Genomic DNA, 24,531 nt, shown 5'->3' on the forward strand with positions numbered 1-24,531 from the left:
CACCTATGGGCAGCTGGTCAAGGAGCAGATGTGCAAAGCAGAACACACCTACACACCCAGTGGAGGGATGGCAGAGCGTCTGAGACCCTCCGCTTGTATTTTGTTGCCGGGACTCTTAGAGGGAGTATCTGGAGAGGAAATCTGGGGAAAAAGAACTTTCTGCTCATCAAGCCATAAGGGCTTAGAGCACTGGGGTGATTGTACTCAGTGTGGGTGGACCAAGGGTGTGCTCACACATTCAAGTGTCATCTCCTGTGTCCCTGGCTATTCCTTCTTTGTTCCATTTGAAATTTGGTCAGTGTGCCTTCTAAGCCTTTAGTTTGTCGCTGTGTACAAGGATCGGACACAGAGCTGTGGCCCTCCACTAGACTTTAGGCAGCCACGGAATTGGTCAGTATCACTGTTTCCAGCTCTTTGGTGAGCTGTGCATGAACCTAAATAAATATCCCACCAGGCAGCATCTTATCAATGTCGGTGGCGGAGGACTTGTCAAGTAATTTGCCAGAACAGAAGTATAATTTACCTCATCTACCTATCCTGAAGTCAGCTCAAAAAAAAAGAAAAGGAAAAAATGAGGATGACTATCCTGAATTACTATCTTGGTAATTCTGAGCGGACGCTTATGACTGCTGCATTCTTTTCTAAATTCTCACAAGCCATCAATTTAATAATCCATCAGCACAAAAGTGTGGGCAAACGGGTCACTTCTAGTAGCCTCTAGGCTTTTACTCTCAGTAAATCTCTGACTAACTTAATGCTGGAGAAGTTAGTACTATCTAAGTCACATTTCTACGACTAGCTCACTGACTACATTCCTTCCATTATTTTAATAAAATTAGCGGTACAAGTGAACTCTACCTTAATGCAATCTCATATACCAAAATGTCTTTTAGATTTATTTCAGAGGGATAGTAACATGGTCAAACGAAGAATACTGTTTGAAAGGAAGTCTCTTTAGGTATCAAACTTGAAGCTTCTTTCATGCAACAAAACTGGGATGCAACATAAAATTCGATTTCCATGCAGCTCTTCGGAAGTATGCCCTGTGTATAAAGAGGTAAAGAGGGGTCTCTCCATATTGAATCCAATCGTATGCCTGGACAGTGCAAAGTGGAGGCTGGACCAGCTGCCCACCATCAGTTCTTCTGTGTGCTGTGATTAGCATGCTTTGTCGTCGGCTGGCGTGATTATAATTTCTACCACACTCTGCCTGCTGTCTGTTGAGCTGAATGGATAATGACATTTTTATTTAGGTTAATGTGATATGAGATGGGGCATGTACTATGAAAAATGTTTTAAAAAGCGATGCAGAGAAAATATTGTAAGACACGGGAGCATGATCTGTATGTTGGACAATACCATCACTTCAGGTTTGCTTCCTTGCCTTATACCCAAGCAGTTATGGAATATTTACTCTTACACGAGTTGCATACAAACAAAAGCTCTCTTTGATGGGCTTGCAATCATCTTTATACAATCCACAAACCCCACAGTTATTCCCCTAGATTTGCAGACAAGCAGGCATAGGTGGCTTGTGCAAACACACATGCACAGATGAATGCACAATGCTATCATCACACAGATCTTAACAAAAGACTCTCATTTGGTTGCTCTGTTTCATCTTCTTTGTAGGATAATGAGTGAGTTCTATTTTTGTTTTTTCCACATTTTTTTCCTAATGCACATATGTTATATTCATAATCAGAAAAAATATTAATGTTATTAATTTTTAAATTAATGATTAAAAAGAATGATTTGGGGCAAGGATTATAGTCCAGCAGCCAAGCCTGGGGATAAAGTTTCCCATTTTGCATCTCTCACCTCTCACATTGGTTATCTTTTTCTTTTTTTTTTTTTTAATTTATTTATTTTTGGTTGTATTGGGTCTTTGTTTCTGTGTGAGGGCTTTCTCTAGTTGCTGCGAGTGGGGGCCTCTCTTAATCGCGATGCGCGGGCCTCTGACTGTCGCGGCCTCTCTTGTTGTGGAGCACAGGCTGCAGACGCGCAGGCTCAGTAGTTGTGGCTCGCGGGCTCAGTAGTTGTGGCTCACAGGCCTAGTTGCTCCGCGGCATGTGGGATCTTCCCAGACCAGGGCTCGAACCCGTGTCCCCTGCCTTGGCAGGCAGACTCTCAACCACTGCGCCACCAGGGAAGCCCCCTGGTTATCTCTTTTCTAGATGATGCTGAGTGTACGGATGGTCAGATTTTTGGTAACTAGCAGTAACCATCAAGGGAAAAGCAACATCCGCAGCCTGGGAAGGAAATTCCCCAAGGAAGGAAGTCCTTGCTCACCTGGAGTTTACTGTATAATTGCTTAGTTAAAAAAAAAAATGGAATCTTTACTGACTGAGTCTGAGGAAGTGTGAATCAAGGTGTAGACAGAGGACAATAGAGTTAATTCCAGGAGGTAGAGAGGTCTTCTCGAGGCTAAGACTCTGAAGTTGTAAAATACACTTGGCCTGGGGAGAGAAAACACTCAAAGCCAATAATTAGGTTTCCTCTCCTTGGCACTGTCTAGTTGTGTGATGGGCAAATAGCTTAACCTCAATAAGTCTATTTATTCATCTGCAAAATGGGAATAATAATACCTCTGTTGAAGAGTTGTGTCCAAGATTAGAAACAAAATGTGTGCAAGTTTTAGAAGGCAGTGAGTGTTCCGAGCCTGGCGGCTGTCCTCTGGAAGAGTCCCATGCTCCCAGACTGGTTGGGGTGCCCGGCATCATTCTCTCTTCTCTTCTTCCACGCGGACGGTGTCCTATTGGATCCACCTGTCTTGCCTCACCATGTTAACATCACTTCCTCTCTTACATCTGTCCCTGCATCTTTTTCTCCCTAGGGACCACTCTCATTCAGGCTTTGCTGCCCGTGACCTGGAACATAGCTATCATCTATGAGGCATCATCTATGAGATCATCTATGGGATTCTTGAGAACAAGGACCATATCTTAAGCATCTTTATAGTCTGAGTAACTTGTGTAGTGCCTGGCACATAGGTGTACTAAGAAAACAATTTTTGAAAGTGCCTCCTGTCTTTTCACTTTCTAATCCATCCTGTACTCAGTCACCAGACTGGTCTTCTGAAAATACTTGTCATCTGAGCAATGTTTTGTTAAAATTCTTTGGAGATTCCCACTGACTTAGGGATCGCATGCTGGAGCCTTTACTGCCCCCAACTAGGAAGCTGCCTGCTCTTAGGACATAGAACAAGCTTCTTAGAACATAGAACAAGCTGTCTGCTCTTAGGACATAGAACAAGCTTCTTATCCTGCCCTCCAAAGCCCGCTAAGAACTGAATCCTGCCAATAACCATGTGAGTAAGCTTAGAAACAGATCTCCTCCCAGTTAAGACTTCAGATGAGATCACTGCCCAGGCCAACAGCTTGACTACTTGACCTTGACGCAGAGGCACCCAGCTAAGCCATGCACAGATTCCTGACCCACAGAAGCAATGAGCTAATAAAGGGTTGTTGTTTTAAGCTAAGTTTTGGGGTAATCCATTACACAGCAAGAGATAACTAATACACTTTCAATGACACCCTCTTCTGGCAACTGTTGTATGTTGTCATGTATTATTGAAGTTTTTGGTATTTGCTCTGTTAGAAATGAGCACAGTGCAACACATTCAGTTGATTCTGTAGAACAGGATGACTGAATATTCCTTGAGGGCCTTGACATAGAAGGTGTGTAAGAAACGTTAATAGAGTGAGGTGCTCTTTCCATTGCAGCATGAATGCAGTGCAGTTTGCTGGGAGCTGGCCCTGAATGAAAGACCTGAGACCCATGCTGGTTCTACCTCTTACTTTGGACAAGTCGTTTGAATCTCTCTGAACTTGAGTCCTCACTCACTCCCAACTGAGGGGCTATTTGCAATGAGCTGCAGAGTCCCTTTCCATGGACACACTAGGATTCCGAGGTCACTAAGCAGCAGCTGAGACAGTTGCTTGGGGACCATGGAAAGAGCAGGCAGCTTCCTAGTTGGGGGCAGTAAAGCCTCCAGCAATGCCATCCCTGAGAAGGCCTTTTGGCATCTGTTTGACGCACTGACTTCAGAATTACATAAAGATCTAAAAGGCAGAATCTGATTATATTTATGCTTACATAATTTAATAAAAGTGAGACTCCAGATCCACTGACTCCTGACTTGTTGCTTTTTTCTCCAAAATCAGCATCCACATTCCTTTTGCTCCTCAGTTAATTAACTTCTAGGTTATAATTTTGCTCAATGCAGCTCTGATGCCATGAACTTGAAAAGCAAGCAAACACGCACAGTTAAGCCTCTGGAGCTCCTGGAAGTTTGCGGAATGGAGTCAGCCTGAGTGCTGGGGGGAGACACGTTTCCTGAGCAGGGAGAGTGTCTCTCCTGTGTCAACTCAGACTTCTAAACTGAGATGCCCACCCCCCCTTCCACCCCCCCACATGGATGGTCTGTAGGCTGGGTGCCACACCTGTCCATACACGAAGAGAGATTCAGAGAAGAGCCCGAGCAGAGGCTGCCACTCTGAGATCAAACGCGGCCCCTGGGAGCCACCCGCCTGGGGACCACGACAGAGCAGAGACTCCAGAGGGACCACTTGCGTATTCCCTGCTCCGCCCCAGGGTCCAGGGGACGTCTGGCATCTTGGAGGCTAAACAGCTGAAGTGGAAGCCCTCTTCCTTACTCCCCGCTGCTTTCAAGGATTTAATAGCTCCTCACTCTACAGTGAAGTTTGTACCAAGCCTTCCCCTGACACAGAACAGCCGACTCCATGCCTCTACGTCTTCTTCCAGTTTCTCCTCACTAACCCCTTCCACGTACGCCGTGTTCCAGCCAATTTGTACTCCTCTAGTCCCTGAACACACCCTGTACTTTCTGTCTAGATGCCTTTGTTCCTGCCGCTCATTCCACCTGCAACGCACCTTCTCCCTCCGTCAAAACTCAGCAAGATCTTCAGGGCTCAGTTCCAATGCTGCTCCCCGCCCTGCCCCCTAAAGTGGTTTCTGATGCTCAAGAGAAGATGTGCGCTCTGTCACTGTCCTGGTAATAATGTAGGAGTTTCTGCACCTTCTACATTATAAACCCCTTAAAGACAGGAGCTGATAAATATTGGTTGAATTTTATGAATTTAATGTTTCATTCTGTTTGGCATTCTTAGACCTGTTTATAATGCTGTTTAGGAACTCATCAGAGGGGGGATTTTCTGAATAAATAAGGGTCAGTTAATGGAGATGGGAGATGGTATTTAAACATATTGTTGGATTAGAAAATAGAAAAGTAATATGTTAGAGTGCTCTAAACTGGTGACTAATAAATGTAAAATTAATACCAGTTAACGAAACTTGTAGCCTCCTTCTGCCACCCAGATATTAAAAATATCCATGACTTATTTTATGCAAAATCTCCCGCTGGTAAGTATCAGCTCTAGCCGTCTAGGTGAATAATCAAGTGTCATTTCTAATAAGTCAGTGGCTCCTGTCAAGAGTTGTAACCAATGAGAACTCACCCTGATGAGGTGGTGGCCACTGGTGTTGCCAAGCAACAGGCAAGCTGGGAGGCACGTTTAGATGCTCTTTTAGATTTAACCAGTGGCAAGTCAGAGTGACATTATGATGCTGGCAAAGGAAAACCAAATTATAACCCAGGATGGGGTGCCCATGATGAAGAGTATGTTTTCTTTTGAATGCAAATGGAAAAGGAACATGTTTCACCAGAATTTAAACAGTCCATCATTATACCAGTTTTAATTAGGAGACTAGGTGTCAGTGGAATACACCTGTGCTGCAGGATAATGGTCTCTTGCTGCTAGATAAGTACCTAGACGTTCTGGAAACTGGGCAACTGGTCAGGCAGGGACAATGTATTTTTGGACCCTGAAGTATTTATTACCACAGCCATACTTGGTTATAATGACTTTCATTTTTATTGTCTGGAAGGATTAAGAAAAAAAAGCAAATATTAAAAATAGGCTTCTGGAGGCAGATGCAGCCCAGAGAAAGCTGCTTGCTCCAACATTGCAGGAAGACCATGTTCTGTGACAGAAGCCCTCGTGCGTGATTGTCTGAAGCGTTTACAGTGAAAATTTAAAGGCCAAACTGAACTGTGATGATGACTGTAATTCTGCAAAGACTTTTGCTCTGAAATGGTCATGGCTAGGCCTTTACTCATAAGCTGGCCAGATCAACTTAAATTTTTAAAAATTGTAGTCATCCCCGAGCAATATGTCTTCTCCAAGGCAGGAAAGGCCTAGAGGGAATCATAACCACATCTGTCTCCGTCTTTAAGATTCGTACATTATTGACTGTGTCTTCCTGACAGGAAACATCTGGATGAAAGTGAAAACTTAGGCATTGAGCTGGATCAGCAGTGACTGGGAGGGATACCAGCCTTCCCTGTAGGTCTGATTTTTCTGACTTTTCTTTCTTTCTTTCTTTCTTTCTTTTTTTAAATAGTCTGGTCAATCAAGATTTTATTATGTGCGATTTAAAGGTCATTAAAAATGCTGAAGCTAATTCTTTTTTTTTTTTTTTTTTCTGGCTGCGTTGGGTCTTCTGTGCTGCGCACGGGCTTCTCATTGCGGTGGCTTCTCTTGTTCTGGAGCACAGGCTCTAGGCGCTCGGGCTTCAGTAGTTGTGGCGCGTGGGCTCAGTAGTTGTGGCTCGCGGGCTCTAGAGTGCAGGCTCAGTAGTTGTGGTGCATGGGCTTAGCTGCTCCACAGCATGTGGGATCTTCCCAGACCAGGGCTTGAACCCATGTCTCCTGCATTGGCAGACGGGTTCTTAACCACTGCGCCATCAGGGAAGTCTAGTCTGACTTTTCTTTAGCTGAGTCCCCATGTGCAGAGATATGATTTGCTCTTACTCTTGGGTGACACACACAGCCAGCTTCAGGCTCTCCTGTTTGGAGCTGCCAGGTCTCTTCTATCCACTCAGTGGGTCACCATCAGCTTAGTTCTCTGGACAAATGAGCAAATGTCCACCACTTTTATGGGGCTTTGAGGACTGAGAAGATTTGAGCTGCCGTATTGGGTTGGATCCGTGGTCCATCCAATGTGGAGCTTGGTCTCTGCTAGAAGTACTTGGTAATGGAGCTCCCCGTGAATCTGCCTCCAAAGGCATGGTGCTCAAAAGCCTCACTTCTCTCGGTAGCCGACTATGATATTAACGCCCCGTGTTTTCACTTATTGAAAACTTATTTGAACCCAGAATAAACAAAATTAAACAGACTTATTTACTGCAGTTTTCCCCCCAAGCTTTTAATATGCACAGGGAATCCCTATGTGTAGAGGAAGCCCGTTTACAATATTTTACTGAATTAGATGACCATGGGGCCTTTCCAATCCTCAATTTCAAATCCTTTTCCCTGGTAGTTATTCATAGCTTGAAGTTCGTCATCATATAAGTACGGTTTACATGCTTTTCTCCTAAATGTATTATTTTAGTCTTGCTTACACTGAAGGTTATCTGACACTTTTGTGCTGACTTACACAATCTTAGAAGAGTCTTAGAAGCTTACTCCAACTGATTTAATATTTTTCAAACCAGAAGAACTTAGAGAAATATACAAATGCATAAATTTCATGGTCGTCTCCCTCTCTCAGATGAATTATAAAATTTAAAAATAAAATTAGTGCTAACCCGGGTCCCCAGGGAATCCCCTTATTTATGTATTTCCTCAGAGAAGGATTAATTCAGCCCCAGTTTTGTTTCTTGAAACTAAATCTATTTACTTCCTGACCCATAATAAATTTTTACACAATCCCAGCATTACTTATTAATAGTCTTTGGTAAAGAATCTAGCAAAAGAGTCTGTAAAAATCCAAGTCTACTGGTTGCCCCTTTAAAAACAATTAACCTCTTAGGAGATGGGGTGAAAATTCCGATAGGCTAATCAGACAGAATTTTCCCTAATAAAAAAATCAGTTGTTTTCCCAGCAATGCTCAGCCATCCTTTCCTATAAATCCCAATAACTTGTCTGTCACTGGACTCTGATTTTGATGGTCTCTTCCGGGATCAGGAATGCACCAATCAAATTCTCACTGGTTCTCTATCTCTCTATATTATCCCTGGTAAGACATAAACCCAAAACCAATTTTATTTTAAATAAAACCATGGATTCATGATAGAATGTTAATTTTAAAGTAACTTTCAGGCATTGTTGGCCAAGACAGCCTAAAATCCACACAAATAAAGACAGTGCCATCCAGAACTTTATGAATATTAATGACACCTACAGTCACAGGGAGTAAAGTACTTAACTTAGGCTGCCAGGGGCTGAAGGAAAAAGCCTCAGAATTCCAAGGGAAAACACATCTTTATTTCAAGAATAAACTCTCAAGTTTGATAATAAAAGTCCCAAAGCAACTTACTAATTCAGAAAGGACTGGAGATTATTGACATTCCATAGCTATTTGTGGGAAAACTGAGCCAGGTTCCCATGTCCCGGGGGAGTGCGGGCTCCCATGGGTTCCCCGAGCTTCTCTCTTCTGTCTCCTCTGTCCCAGGCCCTCGGGGAGCCTTCTTCTCCTCTTTGCGTCTCTGTGACCTGCTTTCTCTGTTTCTACATATGCCTAGACTTGAGACCCTCTAAAGAGAAAGCCAACAAGCGGCCACATCCTCTTACGTAATTTTTCTTTGATGAAATTATTTCCTTCTTGTTTCCCTTTTATCTCAGTTGTAACATATATCCTTAGGTAGAAAGCTTCTTGGTTCTGTGATTCCCTATCCATCCATCCATCCATCCATCCATCCATCCATCCATCCATCCATCCTCCAATCCAGCAAATCACTGTTGAGTGTCCGTTATGTGTGTCATGCTATACAGTTAACAATAAAGAAAAAATAAGTAAAATAAATGGAATGTTAGCTGGTGATAGCACCACAGAGAAAAATAAAGCAGGGGAGGAGGATGGGGTTCTGGGGCCCAGCTCTTACAAGCCTGGGGAGTCTGTGGGTCTGAGAAGGTCAGACGAGGGACCAAGAGGAGGACTCGCACCACCAGTGCTTTCCAACAGGGCTCTAACCAGGATCGTGCCAGGGCACTTGTAAAGCATACAGGTTCTCAGTCGCCCTAGAAATTGTCATTCTGTAGGTCCTGGGGTGGCTGGAATTATGTGTTTTAAACAAGGGTACTAGGTGATTTGGGCGCAGCCCTTGGTCACACAGGGTTTGAGAACAAGTGACTAGAAAGGGAAAGCCCATGTGAGGTTAAAGTCCAGGGAAGCATCCAGAAACTTGGAGGGTCCCGGGCGCTGGAGGAGGAGGCAGTCAGGACACTGACGTCTGGCAACCAGCCCTCCCATCTTTCTCCCCTCCACCCATCTTCCGTAGGATAGGAAGATCCTCCATCCGGTCTACGCTTTGGTGTAGAGTGACACTCCTTGCTCAGAGCCTCAAACCCTGCTCTTCATATACAAAGAGCTGCTTTAGGAATTAGGAAAACTTTTCACTCCCAACAAAGCTCGCAACTCCAAGACCATTGTCTCAGTAGGGCTCAGGAAAGCCTCATGTGCAAAACTGAGCAAAGACCTCCTCGTGCTGGAAGTTGCCCACTGCCGCCTCCTTCTGAAGCAATGATTCCATGGGGGAGAGAAAATCCAGGACGTGATTTATGGAGCATGAAACACACAGATATTGGCTTAACCCTTGAAAACTATTATCTTTGTCATGTACTTTTTAGTCCTCATGTTCCTTTCTTTTTAACCAGCATTTAACACCTTTGTCTGCTCCTTCCTCCTTGAAAAGCGTTTCCCTTCCACATTCTCCTGGACTTCAGTTTCAAGCTGTTCTTCCCAAGTCATCTCTGTAGGTCTCTCCTCTGCCCCTCACTTATATATGGTTCTCCCCAGCCCTCTTCTCATGCTATACACACTCCTGGGGTGACCTCACCCATGTCTGTGTTTTCTCTCTCTTGTTTTTTTTGCGGTACGCGGGCCTCTCACTGTTGTGGCCTCTCCTGTTGCGGAGCACAGGCTCCGGACGCGCAGGCTCAGTGGCCATGGCTCACGGGCCCAGCCGCTCCGTGGCACGCGGGACCCTCCCGGACCGGGGCACGAGCCTGCATCTCCCGCATCGGCAGGCGGACCCCCAACCACTGCGCCACCAGGGAAGCCCTGTGTTTTCTCTCTTGTAAAAATTTTCTTTTTTTTTAAATTGAAATATAGTTGATGTACACTATTAGCTTCAGGTGTACTACATACTGGTGTGACATTTGCATTCATGATGAAACAATCACCACAGTAAATCTAGTAACCATCTGTCCCCAAAGTTATTACAGTATTATTGATCATATTCCTTATGCTGTATATTATATCCCCGTGGCCACTGTCTGTGTTTTTATTTTTTCATTTTTTTATTTTTGGCTGTGTTGGGTCTTCATTTCTGTGTGAGGGCTTTCTCTAGTTGTGGCAAGCGGGGGCCACTCACTGTCACGGCCTCTCTTGTTGCGGAGCACAGGCTCCAGATGCGCAGGCTCAGTAGTTGTGGCTCACGGGCGTAGTTGCTCCGCGCCATGTGGGATCTTCCCAGACCAGGGATCGAACCCATGTCCCCTGCATTAGTAGGCAGATTCTCAACCGCTGCGCCACCACGGAAGCCCCCTGTCTGTTTTTGATGACCATCTTTCCTACCCTTCTCTCCTGAGCTCTATATCTGCAGCCAACTTCTGCCTGATGCATCTGCTTAGATGCCTCCCAGACACCTTAAATTCACCAGGTCTAAATTCTCCACAGGTGGGGACGAGGGTGACTAACTCTGCTCCGGAATGGCATCCTTTCAACAGAAACCCAAGAACCTAAATTGAACTATATTGAGTAGAAAGATGATTTCCAATGGAGCTTTAAGTTCACTTGTAGAATATGTTAAACAATGAGCTAGATCTGAAGCAAAACCCGGGTAATCTGTCTATGAAAATTTCTCTCCCCCTCCCTTCCCCTCCCTCCCCCCTTCCCCCTCCCTTCCCCCTCCCTTCCCCCTCCCTTCCCCCTTCCTCTTATTTACGGCTACTAGGCGTCTCAGTGCTATGAACCACTTGGAGGAACTCTATTTTCTGCAGCTAATTCAGGCGCTAAGAATTTGATTTCTGAACCAAAAGGAGAAAATGCTTGGGACTTCAGGAGCCCTGAATTTGTTTGGGCAATGATGCTGTATCAGTTTCTGGAGTGTGTCCTGTAGGGTGTTAAAGAAATCTAGACCCTGATAAGATTCTTTTTTTTTTTTTTCCTTTTCAGTGTCAAAAAAACTTCCTTTCTTACTTAAAAAAAAAAAAAAAAATCAGATACCCTTCATCAATTTATTTTTTAACAAATGATAAGATTCTTTCTGTATCTATAGCATTGTCAAGTCATTGTTTACTCACAAATGAGGAAGTGGGATGCAACCTGTTGGAGCTCCTTATGTCAAGCCACGGTTTACCTACCTCTCCACCCCAGCCTTCCCCTTTTGGTTAACTCAGCATTTTAGTGACTAGGTGTAATAAAGGTGACCCAAATAATGCTTTACAACTTTTTAAAGAAGCAGGCCCTTCCTTCAAACAAATTCTCGCATGAAACCTCAGTATATAACAGGGCTGACTGTGGCGCAGGGCTCCTGGTTCCAGCTGTAGCAGGATACCCCCCTCCTCATGTTTCCTTGTGGGTAATTTCTACCAGTGGTGGTTCCCAACTCTGGCTTTACATCAGAATCGCCTGGGGAGCTGTAAGATCCCCTCAGACCCAGGCTGCCTTCCAAACCAAACCAACTTAATCTAGACGTGAGACCCAGACAGCAATGGTTTGCAAAGCTCCCCAGATGACTCCAGTGTGTACCTGAGGCTGAGAAAGGCTGGGTCCTGCCCTCCCTTATCAGGCCGAGGCGTTTAAAGAAGGAACTGAGCCTGCGTGGGCCAGCCCTGGGGGGACGGGGTAGGGGGGCATGTTAGTGTGCGCTCTCGGCTGCCCTCCTGCTGGGGGGGAGGCTGCAGCTGCCCACTCCGGGTGAAGCATTAGCAAGCCCACACCACCAGAAGGCAGGCTGTATTTCTCAAACAGCTTTACCAGTGAGAAAGGAGGTTTCTGTCTGAAACCTGTTTCCGTACCTCAGTGGGTTCCAAACTTAGGCAGCAAACGGAGGAGTGTTGCTTCTGATACCCCTAGGTTTCCAAAGAGGTCCCATTTGCTTCATCTCCCTTCCACCACCCTCCAGACAGTCCCTAGGACAGTCCTAGGGAGCTTCAGAACAAGATAGGAGAAGCAGTCAAGCAGAGCGCTTAAGAGCATTCTGGAACTGGGTTCTGACCTTGGCTTTGCCACACTTACTAGCTATGTGATGTGAAGTGCATAATCTCTATGGGCCTCAGTTTCCTCATCTGTAAAATGGGATTGATAATAGTATTTACCTCACAGAGATGTGGTGAAGATTAAGTATGCTAATATGAACAGGAAGCCTTACAGTGGTGTCTGGCACATGGTAAGAGCTGTGTGAGTGTTAGCTGGCTATGTAAAGGCTACGTATGGGAACACAAATCAAAACCGCCTTGAGGAAAGAAAACAACAGAAAAACCTCACTGAGGATGGGCAGGATCTCTCATTTCTGAGTTTATTTGGATGGGATTAATTATGAAGTCTGGAACCCTCTCCTCTTCTGGGGGACTTCAGAAGACTTAGAGGAATTCAGCAGGACCATATGGGTGAACATCTTGAGTTGAAGCTCAGAGTAGCTCTCATGTATTGAACTGAAGACAGGCCACTCCAAGGCCAGGCGTTCTGCAACAGCTAGATGTGGTGGCTGACTCTGGAAGGGCACTTGCTCTGGAGTTTCCCATGTACCTGGGACTCACACCGAGGCAACCCTTCAGCCACGTCACATCAGAAGGGCTCAAGGGCTCAGTCATGAGCTGTTGCTGTTGCAGAATTCAGAACAGGCATCAAAGCCAGATGAGCAATTGAGGGGCCATCAGTGAGGATCAGGTGTGAGAGCACTTGGTCAGGAAGCAGGACAAACAGTAAGTTTTATTTATACAGCTGGTAGGGAAGGGTGGGTCCCTGGGTGGGGGAAGGCGGCAGCCCCGGGTTTAAGAGCATCTTGTAAATGAGAATTTGCCCTTTGACCTGGCCACAAAGATTAACTTGGGCATGCCCACCCCCCTCCCAAGAGTTCTGCCCAAGGACATCCTCGTATCCATGGCCATCTCTTCCCTATTTCAGACTTGATTCAAAGCTCACCTTCATTTCAAGATGTTCTCTAGTTCCTTGCTATGTAAAGTGTGGTTCATTGTTCAGAAGCATCCACGTCACCTGGGAGCTTGTTAGAGATGCAGAGTCTCAGGTCCCACCCCAGACCTACTGCATCAGAATCTGCATTTTAACAGGATTCTCAGGTGATCCGTTACACATGAAAGTCTGAGGAGAGCCCCTCCAGTTTTCTCCTGGGTGCCCCCAAATTGCCCGGACAGAGCCTTGGGATTTAGCAGAAGTGCCCTGAGTGCTTGCTGACTCACTACAGATTCATGGCAACTGGGGCTGCGGAAGGCTGGAGAAAGGGCAGACACTCCAGTACAGTTTCCTGTGCTTTGGGGATAATAGGGAGGTTTGACGGGCATAGCGGGCGGGGCAACGGACAAGTGACGCAAAGTGAACCGGCTCCCATCATAATCTGGAGAGAGGAAACCTGCTCTTCATGGAAGAGAGTCTGCGTTTCCCAGGTCTTACCTCATTCAGCTTTTCAGGACTGAAAGCAGACGTCAGGACACTTCTGACCTCTTCCCATCTTTTGTCACGTAAAAACAGGACACTGTTGGCTACCGGTTTGGGCTCCAAACCTGATGCCTGGTGGAAAGCGATTAGCAGAGAGTTAGGACACAAGGGAGCCCAAGACGCCTGGGTGGCAATACAGTCCACGATAAACACTCTGGTTCCAGTCACCCGTGACCAATAATTAGGAGACTTGTCTTGCAAGGATGTAAAGAATATAAAAGCTCATGGACAATGGTCTCTAGATCCATGGCCGAGGACCCACCGGGAGCAGATGGGGAAGCGCCGCTGGCCCAGTTCTATCTTGTGACTCTGTGGTTATCACCGTAAATAACTCAGCGGCGTCTGTGTGTTCTGCAGCCCCCCTGCAGAGTGGGGGTTCCCGGAGGACCCAACAGCTGGCTTCTTGGAGGTGGGCTCGTCTTTCCTGGGATTGAGTTTCATGTCTGATCTATTTGGCAAGGGGTTTTGTGTGGCTGGATTGGTTACGTTGGGCCAGGAGTTGACAGACTCGTGTCTGGGTCTTTGGAATATGCCTGGGGGTGGGGGGAGGAGAGGGAAAGGGGAAAAAGAGGGTCCTTCAGAAGCATATGCCCCAACAGAGCTGTTGCAAGAGAACTCCTTCCTGTCATGATGTTTCTGTGTTCTTTCTCTCATTCATTCACTCGTTCTTCTCGTTCAGCGAATGTTTGTTGAATGTCTAATATACACGAGAAGTTGGCTATACGGTGCTGAATAGAGAAGACATTGCATTGGCCCTCAATGAGTTGATAGTCTAGCGGGGAAGCAGACAGTTACCTCCTAAACTAACAAATAGCTGTCATTACATTTCATGGGAAAGTGGGTGTTATGAAGGGGGAGAGAGGGCAGCGAGGTGAGAAAATGATAGGGGATTAAATGGCCAGGAAGCCTTCTCTGAGGAGGAGACAGTCCAGCTGAGTCTGGAAGCACACAGAAAATGAGGTCTCCTTATCCCTTCTTCCCAGGCCAGTCTCTTCTTTCCTAAGACCACCTACTCCCACCAAACGGTCAAAACTGGGGGCCCTCACAGCTGTTCAGAGCCCTGAGCCCCAGGGCTGCAGGGTGAGGGGAAGTAGGGGGACTGGAGGACAAAGCATTCTTCAGAACTGCATGTGATATACGGTTTTGCTATTCCTTTTCACTGTTTTAATTATAGTTGAAACATGAAGCCAGCCACCGTTAACTCAAAAGCCTTGTAAAAACTCCTGTTCAGAGGAAAATGATAATTTTCTGATAAAATATGAACACTCAAAATAACCTATAATACATAACTGCAGAGTATCTGGGGGGATTTAATTATATATTAGAACCAAGTTGCTGGGATATTTTTTCTGCAGAGGAATACCTCTCTATATTTAGAATAAAATTCTTTAGGAGTGCTGTGGTCACTCTACAGAATTGTGGTTTTATGGAATTTTTAGAACATAACCCATTTGTTTGGGTTCCAGGATCAAAGGAGGAAATGGTACATTTTGTATACTGGCAAATGCCGGTCCTCTGCCACGCTACCTGTCCTAAAGCATTTCCTCCAAGGAAAGCTGGGTGGTGGTTTATGGGCTTCTGATGAAGCAGAGGAAATTGGAGATAAGAGTCAAGGTTGACTGGATTTTGTCTCTGTCCTTTAGACCTAAGGATTGGCTCCATGATAGTTTTTATCTTGCCCTTGGAGGACAAATCCAGCCCTCGTGCAATATGTCAGCATTGTCTCCCTACCAGCTTGCCATGACAATACTCTCCCTTCAGCCTACAACTCCCATTAGAATTCTTCATTCTCTGATGGAAGATTTCAGAAGCATTGGTTAGAGTAACCAACCTATTTTCATTTCTAGATACGATACTGGAAGAGGGAAAGTGGCAAGTTGGTCATTTCAGAAGAGCAGTCGGTTGGTGAGGGGCCAGTCTGACAGATTTTAGAATGCGTAGCTGGAAAGAGAAGGCTTGCAAGGTCAGATTGTGGTCCTTAGTCTGTACTTTAAAAATATCTACTGAATGCGTATTACATGGAAGAGATTTGGCTCTTTTTTTTGACCCTGGGTGGTAGAATTAGGTTCAATGGTGGGAGCTATGGGGAAGATTCCAGCTCCTCTAAAGGAGAAATTCCCAGTAGTCTAAATAACTACTAAAAATAACCTGCCTTGAGCGATAAGCCCCTATCCCTAGAACCTGTACCCCACTTCTCGGAAATTCTGAACAGGAGGTTTGAGTGATCTGTGGGCAGTCCATCCGGGATGAGAAGCTCCCAGCTCAGGCTGCAGGGTTTCCAGTGCACAGCACAATGTTTCACATAAAACAATGAGACCTGCCTCAAAACAGGGGTCAGGCAAATGAGGTTGCACACCTGGGTTTCTGATTCTCTGCAGTCTGTTCGGTCTTTTAAGTAAGAACGTCTACCTCTTGGAACTGTGGACCCATCATGTGAGTTGACCCTTCTCCAGTAAAGATGTTAAAAAAAAAAAAAAGGAGGGACTTCCTTGGTGGCGCAGTGGTTAAGAATCCGCCTGCCAAGGCAGGGGACACGGGTTCGAGCGCTGGGCTGGGAAGATCCCACACGCCGCGGAGCAACTAAGCCCGTGCGCCACAACTACTGAGCCTGCGCTCTAGAGCCTGCGAGCCACAACTACTGAGCCCGTGTGCCACAACTACTGAAGCCCGCGTGCCTGGAGCCCGTGCTCTGCAACAAGAGAAGCCACTGCAATGAGAAGCTCACGCACCGCAACGAAGAGCAGCCCCTGCACGCCACAACTAGAGAAAGCCCGCGCGTAGCAACGAAGACCCAACGCAGCCAAAAATAAATAAATAAGTAAATTTATTTTAAAAAAAGAAATGCAAAGCTGAAAAAAGTAGTCAGGTTTTGAATGCAGTGACAAGAGCTTCCCTAAGTCATGGGCCAAACCATTCTCATTTAAACTTAAATCTCCCTGCACCCATTTGAAAACCAGAATGCTTTCTTTTACTCGATGTTTTATTTAAGAGAAAGGGGACCAGAAACTCTAGATGAGTTAGTTTTCAAAAACTGTTGGTGGAGAGGAACTTGTTGCAGGTGTGGGCGAGGCATATTTGTGGCTAACTTCCTGAGGCCCCTCTGTCCCTTCTGGGTAGCAGCGGGCAGGTCCCTGGGGGTCCAGCACGGGTGGCCCGATCCATCTGGAGCCCCGGGTGGAGTCTGCCTGGCTCCCGAGCTCTGTGACCAGCTACGCTTCTGCCCCCGGGATGGGGCACTGCTGCAGGCACAGGGGCTAATAAGGTTTCTAGTGCCGTATTTGCCTCAGAACTTCAGCAGTCTTTGCCAGTGCCAAGTGCTGCGTGGTTTCACAGGAACTCGTCCTATGATTCCGGCATCCGTGTGCTGAGAGGGTGAAATTAGCCTTGGAGAGGTTGTACCTGGGGAGCCAGGCCCTGGGGGTCCTGAATAAAACCACTCCCCAAATCTATCACGTGGCTTTAGATGTGAGTCGATGGTGTGAACCAGTGCCTGGAGAGCTGACCCCCATGTTGCCTGTGAGGCCCTGAGGGCTGGCATCTCACCCCACACATGGGTGACCACCACCACCTTCCACTCCACTCCACAAACATGTGATGGAACCTGGCAGTGGGCATGCCTGCTGCCTGACCTGCTTGCCATGCTCATCTCAGACCAGGGCTCAGAGCTCCTGGCAGCAGGTTTAGTGATCAAACACACCCCTCTCCCTTCCCGTATCCAACTAGACCAACCCAACATGGGCCAAAGGCCTCCCTACCTCTCAGCACCCTTCCCACGGCTTTCCCAACTTGGGCCTTAATGACAGGCCAGGAGTACAGCGTTCTACTGCTGGTTAGGACCATTTCTGCTGAATCAAGTGGACCCAGCTCCAGTTTCGCAGATAATAAAAAAAGAGCTGCCCGCGTGGCCTCATTGAGTACCCGATAGCAAGAGGAGCTCATTAAAAATATCTGCATAAAAATAGCCAAGTCCAGACGTGCTGGGGCAACTGAGGTTCTATCATGCTAAGGAGACTGATTGGGGTTTACAGATAAACTGTGGTTGCACCACTGGAAGCAACTTGAGGAAGTGTTGAGGGCAGTGATAGAGGCCCAAGGGGTCCATTCGGAAAACGGGCAAGAGAAAGCAGTCACGTTGCATGGAACTGAGCTCCTCGAAAATGTGAATGGGGAAGCGTGATATAGGAACGGCCACCCTGGGTCCAAGCCATAGAGTCTGTTCAGCCCGGTGTTCTTGAATTGGAAAAAAAATATATCATTCAACAATTTCTGAATTCAAGTATTTGCTCGATACTGACTTATGTCAGGGAGTTCCCTGTGGTGTCGTCCCAACTCCAGCCGGTGTGCTCTGTCAGTCCCTCAAGGGATGCCTACAGGTCGCACCAAATTTCAGAGCTAAACCCAGCTTCCCCATCCCGGCTGCTCTGCATAGGCTGTCAGGGGCACACATAAGTCAAGCCTGGGTTTGTGAGCAGAGATGGGTTCTTACAGCTGGAAAATGAAATCATGCGTTATTTAAGTTCCTTTTCACTTCATGTATCAAACTAATATGCTGAGGTATTTTCTGTCTCACAAGGGACCATTTGGTAGAAGCTTGCATGGAGTAAGTGTTTAATGTTTACTGAATGAATGTATAATAAAGCTGAATTGCTGAACACTTAGGTAAACATGGCTTATCAGAGGGAAGGTGGCATGGTGTCAGGAAGAAAAAATCGTGCCACGCTAATCTCCTTGAGTTCTTTGAGCAGATAAATAAGCAGATGGATAAGGGGGAACCACAGAACCCAATGTAATTTGACTTTCAAAACCTGTGAGAAAATCCCACTCTGAAGTTGGTTTTTTGAAGATTGAGTCACTAAGCATTGTTTCCTCATGAATATGGGATTGGCTTAAAGACCATAAACAAAGCTTAGGATAAGTGGCTACATTCCCAGATGGAAAATTACCAACACTGGGGTTTCCTAGAGATCTTATCTTTGATGGACCTTTTTACATGTTTGTGAATGACCTACAAGAGGATGTACATATTGAATCTCCAGGTACCACCTAGTTCTTCTGGGGAGAATGTCAAGTTGATGGAGAGTCAATTCTGCTTGAACGAGAATATATCGGATACTGAGTAGTCGTTATGTGTTTGGGCCCTGGGGTATAAAAAGAGAAGGACAGGGCTTAAAGTTAATCAAGTTGGGGTGAAAGCCATGCACTCATTCATGGTAAATTGTAGGAGGCACGACGCGAGCGATTGTGAAAATGAATGATGCAGGTGATCAATGCTGTGAGCGTTCAGAGAAGGGGAAAAGTAAATGAGGGTTGAGGTAGGGAAAGCTTCATGGGGGGAGCAGAATTTGAGGAGAATCTGGACGAATACCAAGGGTTCCGATGGGTGTAGGAGAAGTGGAGGATCTTCTTGTTAATAGCAGTTAATGCACGGTGAAAACTTGTCTCGCCTGCGTGTAAAGCAGGACTTACACGCATCATCTCATTTAGCCTTACAACAGCCTAGTAAGGCAGAGCATATCCCTGTTTTCCAAAGGAAGAATGAGAGGCTTAAAGAAGTAATTTGCTCAAGTTCACATTGCTAGTAAATATAAGACCCGCTGCTGTGCTGTCTCCAGTTCTAGTGGAGGTGTCAGCATGAGCAAAGGCCCTGGGGCAGGGCTTTTGGAGAGGTTGCAGAGAGAATGGAGAGGCCGCTCCAGCTGGGGTGACTGCTTGTACTGGGGAGCAGTGAGAGCTGAGGTGGGAGTATATGTAATGGATCTAAATTATAGGGTCCCTTAAATCTCACCTGAGGAACTTGAACTTTGTCTTGAGGACACTGTGTTGAGTGAAAGAAGGAAATTAGAACCACATTTTGGAGGTTGGGGCCTAGAGATCTTAGTCAGGGGGTGGGGAAAAATAGGGAGGGTAGACACATGGTTTGGAGGAGAAATGGACTGAAACTGGGCAGCTTGACTCGGTCCCCTCTGCTTGAACGTGTATTTTGAGTATGTGTCTGCCCCTAGGACATCCATCCGAGAGCAGCTCTATTCCAGGTCAGCTCGAGGGGTCTTATACCTTGGTTACATCTTGGATGTCATGTGAACATGACGGTACGGAGGCACATGGCTGACGTGTCCCATCTCACTGCTCAGAGGCTCAGCCGTGGCCAAGAGCCGTGGCAGCCCTTGGAGTGCTTTCCACGCCTGCCAGCACGCGGCTTGGCGGTCAGGGCCCTTGACTCACTGGCTTCCTCTGTTTCTCTAATCAACCTTCCTTGCTGAGTCTGGGGGAGCAGCAATCTATGACTGCCTTTAACCATCAGACTCAGTCTCTAAGATCCCAAGGCCACAAAAACCTTCAGGGGACTTTGAACAGGGGAGTAACAACAGAGTATCTGGGGGGAGAATCAAACGGAGGCAGAGACGTGGCTAAGCTTCTGTATTTCCTTCAGCCATTCTGAGGTGATGGAGGAGTTAGCAGGCCAGGCGATCACCCCCTCCCAGATCACCTCCTTCTAGTGGCCATGTGGTGCCTGGAAGTGTGCATGGTGCTCTGGGGCCGGAAGATGAGTGTGCTTTGGGCGAGTAACAATCACTCAATGAAACCTTGATAGTCCAGAGATGTCACCTAGGCAGCTGTTACAATAGTGACAGTAGAAAGAGCCCTGGACTTGAGTTGGGAGATGGCACCTAAACCCTATTAATCTTCCTCCTGTGAGTCATGTGACCAGGGTTGTCACTTAACCTGAGCTTTAGTATCTTTGTCGGTAAGATAGAGATGATAATTGTACCAGTCTCATAAGTTCCTGTGAAATTTAATGAGGGAAAAAAAAAAAAAACCCACTCTGGACAGCTCAACCAGTACAGAAAGCTAGGGGGCTACTGCTAATTTCTTTAAGACTCAGTCCCAGTCACCTTACGTCTAATAAGCCTTTCCTGGTTCCCATCCTGGAGGGTGCAGTGTTTTCCATGCTCACCGTACCGTATTGTACTGGTCTCTTTCCTCTCTGCCTCTGTCATTAGACTATAAGCTCCTCAAGGACGAGACTGAGTTTTCTATCTCTTTCTAATCATTACCTAGACAGTGCCTGGTATATATGGCAAGTGTGCAGAAGTTTGTCAAATAACCAACCAAAGAGTGCATACCTTGCTTACTGCTCCTATAAGAATGGAAGAGGAGTTTAATTTGCCAAAAAAAAAAAAAAGGTTGGCGCGTAGTGATTCTCTGAATTCTCACAAGCAACTATTTATCAACTCCCTTTAGACTTTTTCCAAAAATCAACATGAAAGTTATTGATCATCTCTGCTAGAATTCTCATCTCCTCGTTTTTGGAAAATATGGACAGCACTGAGCTTTGCCATTTTCTGTCACCTCTTCAATTCTTTGGGATTTCTCATCAAAGATAAAAAGCAGGATATGTGCTTTCAAAAAAAGATGGAATATGTACATCCTTTAGTGGGTTAGAGACTTGTTACTTGGGGATGAATTTCCCTTGTAATGTTACTTGTCTTCTTTTTCCAGCCTTAAGATGTTTATACTCTCTGGGAAGGATGTACGCACGGGAAGCTTGATATCTTGCATTCCCTCTGATGTTTATTAACCTTGCTCGGTCTTCCTCGGTCACTTGACTGAGGTCACTTGACCCTCTGGATTCCTCCAGCTTTGAACACAGCTTTCAAAACCCTCCCGGTTTTAGAATTTTATTAGCCTCAACTCCTCTTGAGGTTTAGCTTTCTTGAAGCGTCTCTTAAATGTAAATGCCATTCTTTTGTAGCGTCCTATACATCCCTTTTGAAAACTCAAATTCATTGGGGAGCACAGTTTTGAGTTGAACTGATCTAAACCCTACAAAAGGCCCAATCACATCCCTGTGAGATGTGATGTGCGGTCCTTGCATCTTAGAATGATTCCCCATCCATCCATACGAAGAAAGAAAATTCCATACCATTCTGTTGGTGAAGTTACTGAACTTCTCAACCAATATCTGCTTGATCATGTCCGGGTCAGAGGTAACGATAAACATCTGACGACCAAGATAGTACCTGGGAGGAATAAGAAAATTACTTTAAAATGTGTTGTATTTATCTGCCCTCTTCTCCTTTCCAAAAAGAATTCACAGTGGCTTAGAATGAAGGATAAAAGATAATAGGAGGTAAAGGTGTGGAGAAGATGAGGAAATGCATGGCTAAGCTTGAGGAAGAGCAGAGCTGTGACGATCTAACACCAACTTTCATTCCACAAACATCTATGGAATCCTGCTACACCTACCTGTGAAGAAGCTCAAGAGATACTTATGACACTAATGACGAAATGGAGGAAAGGCTTCGCCAGTCAGTGGTGGTGGTGAATTCCCACAGGAAGCTGCGCTTAAGGACATGTTATGTTTATTAAAGTGCTGGGGCTCAAAAGTGCTGGGGCACAAAAGCGTGCGGACCCGGTCACAGCCTCCAAGGGTCTCACAGTCTGGTGGCAGTGACAGTTAGGTAATCACCATATATTGTGACATCTGGCAAGCATGGGTGACATTGGAGACACACCCAACTCAACCCCTGGAGAAGAGAGAATGAAATCTTCCTAGAGGTGGTGCTTCCTCTAGGTGAGTTCTGAGAGATGAGCGAGAGTTACTCCAGGAAGGTGGGTGGCGAAGGTGAGCGAGGGTGTACCGGGCAGGCGCATCCGTTGTGCAGTTATCCAGGGACAAGACTGCTTGGAGGAACTACGTGTGCTTGGCTACCAACTGTATAAAGCAAACGAGAGTGATGACAAGTGGGCCCACTGCATAATGCCACGTTTTTAGTACTGTATATGGAATTATATTTTCAGGATGTAATGTGATCACTGGCACATCCAGCTCAGACCAGTAAGGAACAAAGTCACACGACATGAAAGGAGCAAAGTTTACTTTGATTTCTTAGTTACTTAAAACTTCTCATGAGCTAAAAGTGTCTCTAATGTTTTAACTCTTCCCCTTCTCACTAACTAGGGGAAAAAAAATATTTGTCTGGCACATGTCAGGCACTCAGAAATATTCATCTGAGGGATCATATTTCCCAAAACGGTTAGAGAAACCTTTGGGACACAGGAATTCAACAGATGTGGTAGGAGGCAGAATACTAACTAGTTTTTAAAAATTGGTTTTAGCCAAGAAGACCAAAAATAACCCAATAAGGCCATAAACCAATGCTTTTGTAAACTTTATGGGGCGTGTCATGGAATTTTTTGAGAATCTAGTGAAAGCTGGGGACATTCTCCTAAGAAAAATGGACATTCACAGCATTTTCAGATAAAATTTGAGGGGTTCTTGGACCCTTGAAGCCCACTCTAGAGCAATGCTTCTCAAACTTAAAATGTCACCTGGGTTTGAAGAAAGAATGGCTGAAAATGTCTCCAATTTGGCAAAAGGCAAAAACTTACAGATTCAAGAAGCTGAGTGAACCCCAGTAGGAGGAACCCAGAGAAATTCATGCCAAGACACATCATAACTACACTTCTGAAAACTAAAAAATAGAAAAAATCTTGAAAGCAGCCAGAGAAAAAATAACATATTATTTACAGGGAACACCAATGAAAGGAGAGCAGGTTTCTCCTCAGAAACCACGGAGGCCAGAAGGAATTGACACATTTTTCAAATGCCGAAAGAAGAAAACCGTCCACCACGAGTTCTACATCTGGTGAAAATATCCTTCAGGAAAGGTGAGAAAATAATATTTTCAGATGAAGGAAAACTAAGATAATTTGTCACAAACAGACTTACCCTTCGAGAGTGGCTAAAGGGGACTTCTCTGATGGTGCAGTGGTTAAGAATCTGCCTGCCAATGCAGGGGACACAGGTTTGCTGCCCGGTCCGGGAAGATCTCACATGCTGCAGAGCAACTAAGCCTGCGCACCACAACTATTGAGCCCACGCGCCGCAACTACTGAAGCCTGCGCACTTAGAGCCCGTGCTCCGCAACGAGAGAAGCCACCGCCATGAGAAGCCCACACACCGCAACGAAGAGTAGCCCCCGCTCGCCGCCACTAGAGAAAGCCGCGCGCAGCAACGAAGACCCAATGCAGCCAAAAAGAAAACAACAAACCCCGCCCCCCCGCCAAAACCAAAAAGAATGGCTAAAGGAAGTTCTCCAAATAGAAGGAAAATGATAACAGAAGAAATCTTGGAACTTCAGAAAGGAAAGGAAAGAATAATGGAGTGGGTAAACAATTATGTTTCTTAAATTTGATGATTGAAGCAAAAATTATAACACCATCTGATATGGTGTTCAATATATTTAGAGAAAATACTTAAGATAATTATATTTTAAAACTAAGAGGATAAAGGGATCAAAATGAAAATAAGTTTTCCTCACGTTACTCAGAGTGGTAAAGCATTGATACCAGTAGATAGTGATAAATTAAGCATGTACATTTATGTAACCACTAAGAAAATTATGCTATAAAAAGTGATATACAAAAAGATGTTTTGGAATAAGTCATGATAGAATTTTTTAAAAATTTGGCCAATACATTGGCCAAAAATGAACCTCACACCTTATATAAAAAATCAACTCAAAATGGATCACGAGCTTAAATGTAAAACAAAACTTTTAGAAAAATTAGGAGAAAATCTTTGGGATCTAGGACTAGGCAAACAGTTTTTAGACTTGACACCAAAAGTGCAATCCATAAGAGACATAAATCGATAAATTGGATGTCATAAAAAAATGCTCTTTGGGGCTTCCCTGGTGGCGCAGTGGTTGAGAGTCCGCCTGCCGATGCAGGGGACGCGGGTTCGTGCCCCGGTCCGGGAAGATCCCACGTGCCGCGGAGCGGCTGGGCCCGTGAGCCATGGCCGCTGAGCCTGCGCGTCCG

At 45.6% G+C, this 24,531-nt stretch overlaps 1 protein-coding gene across 2 annotated transcripts in view; it reads right to left on the reverse strand.

Annotated features, from left to right (window-relative positions):
• The window catches only part of TBXAS1 (thromboxane A synthase 1), a 150,198-nt gene that overhangs the window by 61,372 nt on the left and 64,295 nt on the right, over nt 1-24,531 (reverse strand). For both annotated transcript variants that reach the window (XM_027101746.1, XM_027101747.1), the window contains exons 4-5: nt 21,629-21,725; nt 13,660-13,776 (exon numbers count right to left, since the gene is read on the reverse strand). In XM_027101746.1, coding sequence (XP_026957547.1) covers nt 13,660-13,776; nt 21,629-21,725 — 214 coding nt within the window. The remainder of the gene's footprint in view (nt 1-13,659; nt 13,777-21,628; nt 21,726-24,531) is intronic.

Source organism: Aethalodelphis obliquidens, unplaced genomic scaffold, assembly GCF_003676395.1.
Source record: "Aethalodelphis obliquidens isolate GAN/ISIS:26980383/991018 unplaced genomic scaffold, ASM367639v1 scaffold5, whole genome shotgun sequence".
NCBI lineage: Eukaryota > Metazoa > Chordata > Mammalia > Artiodactyla > Delphinidae > Aethalodelphis > Aethalodelphis obliquidens.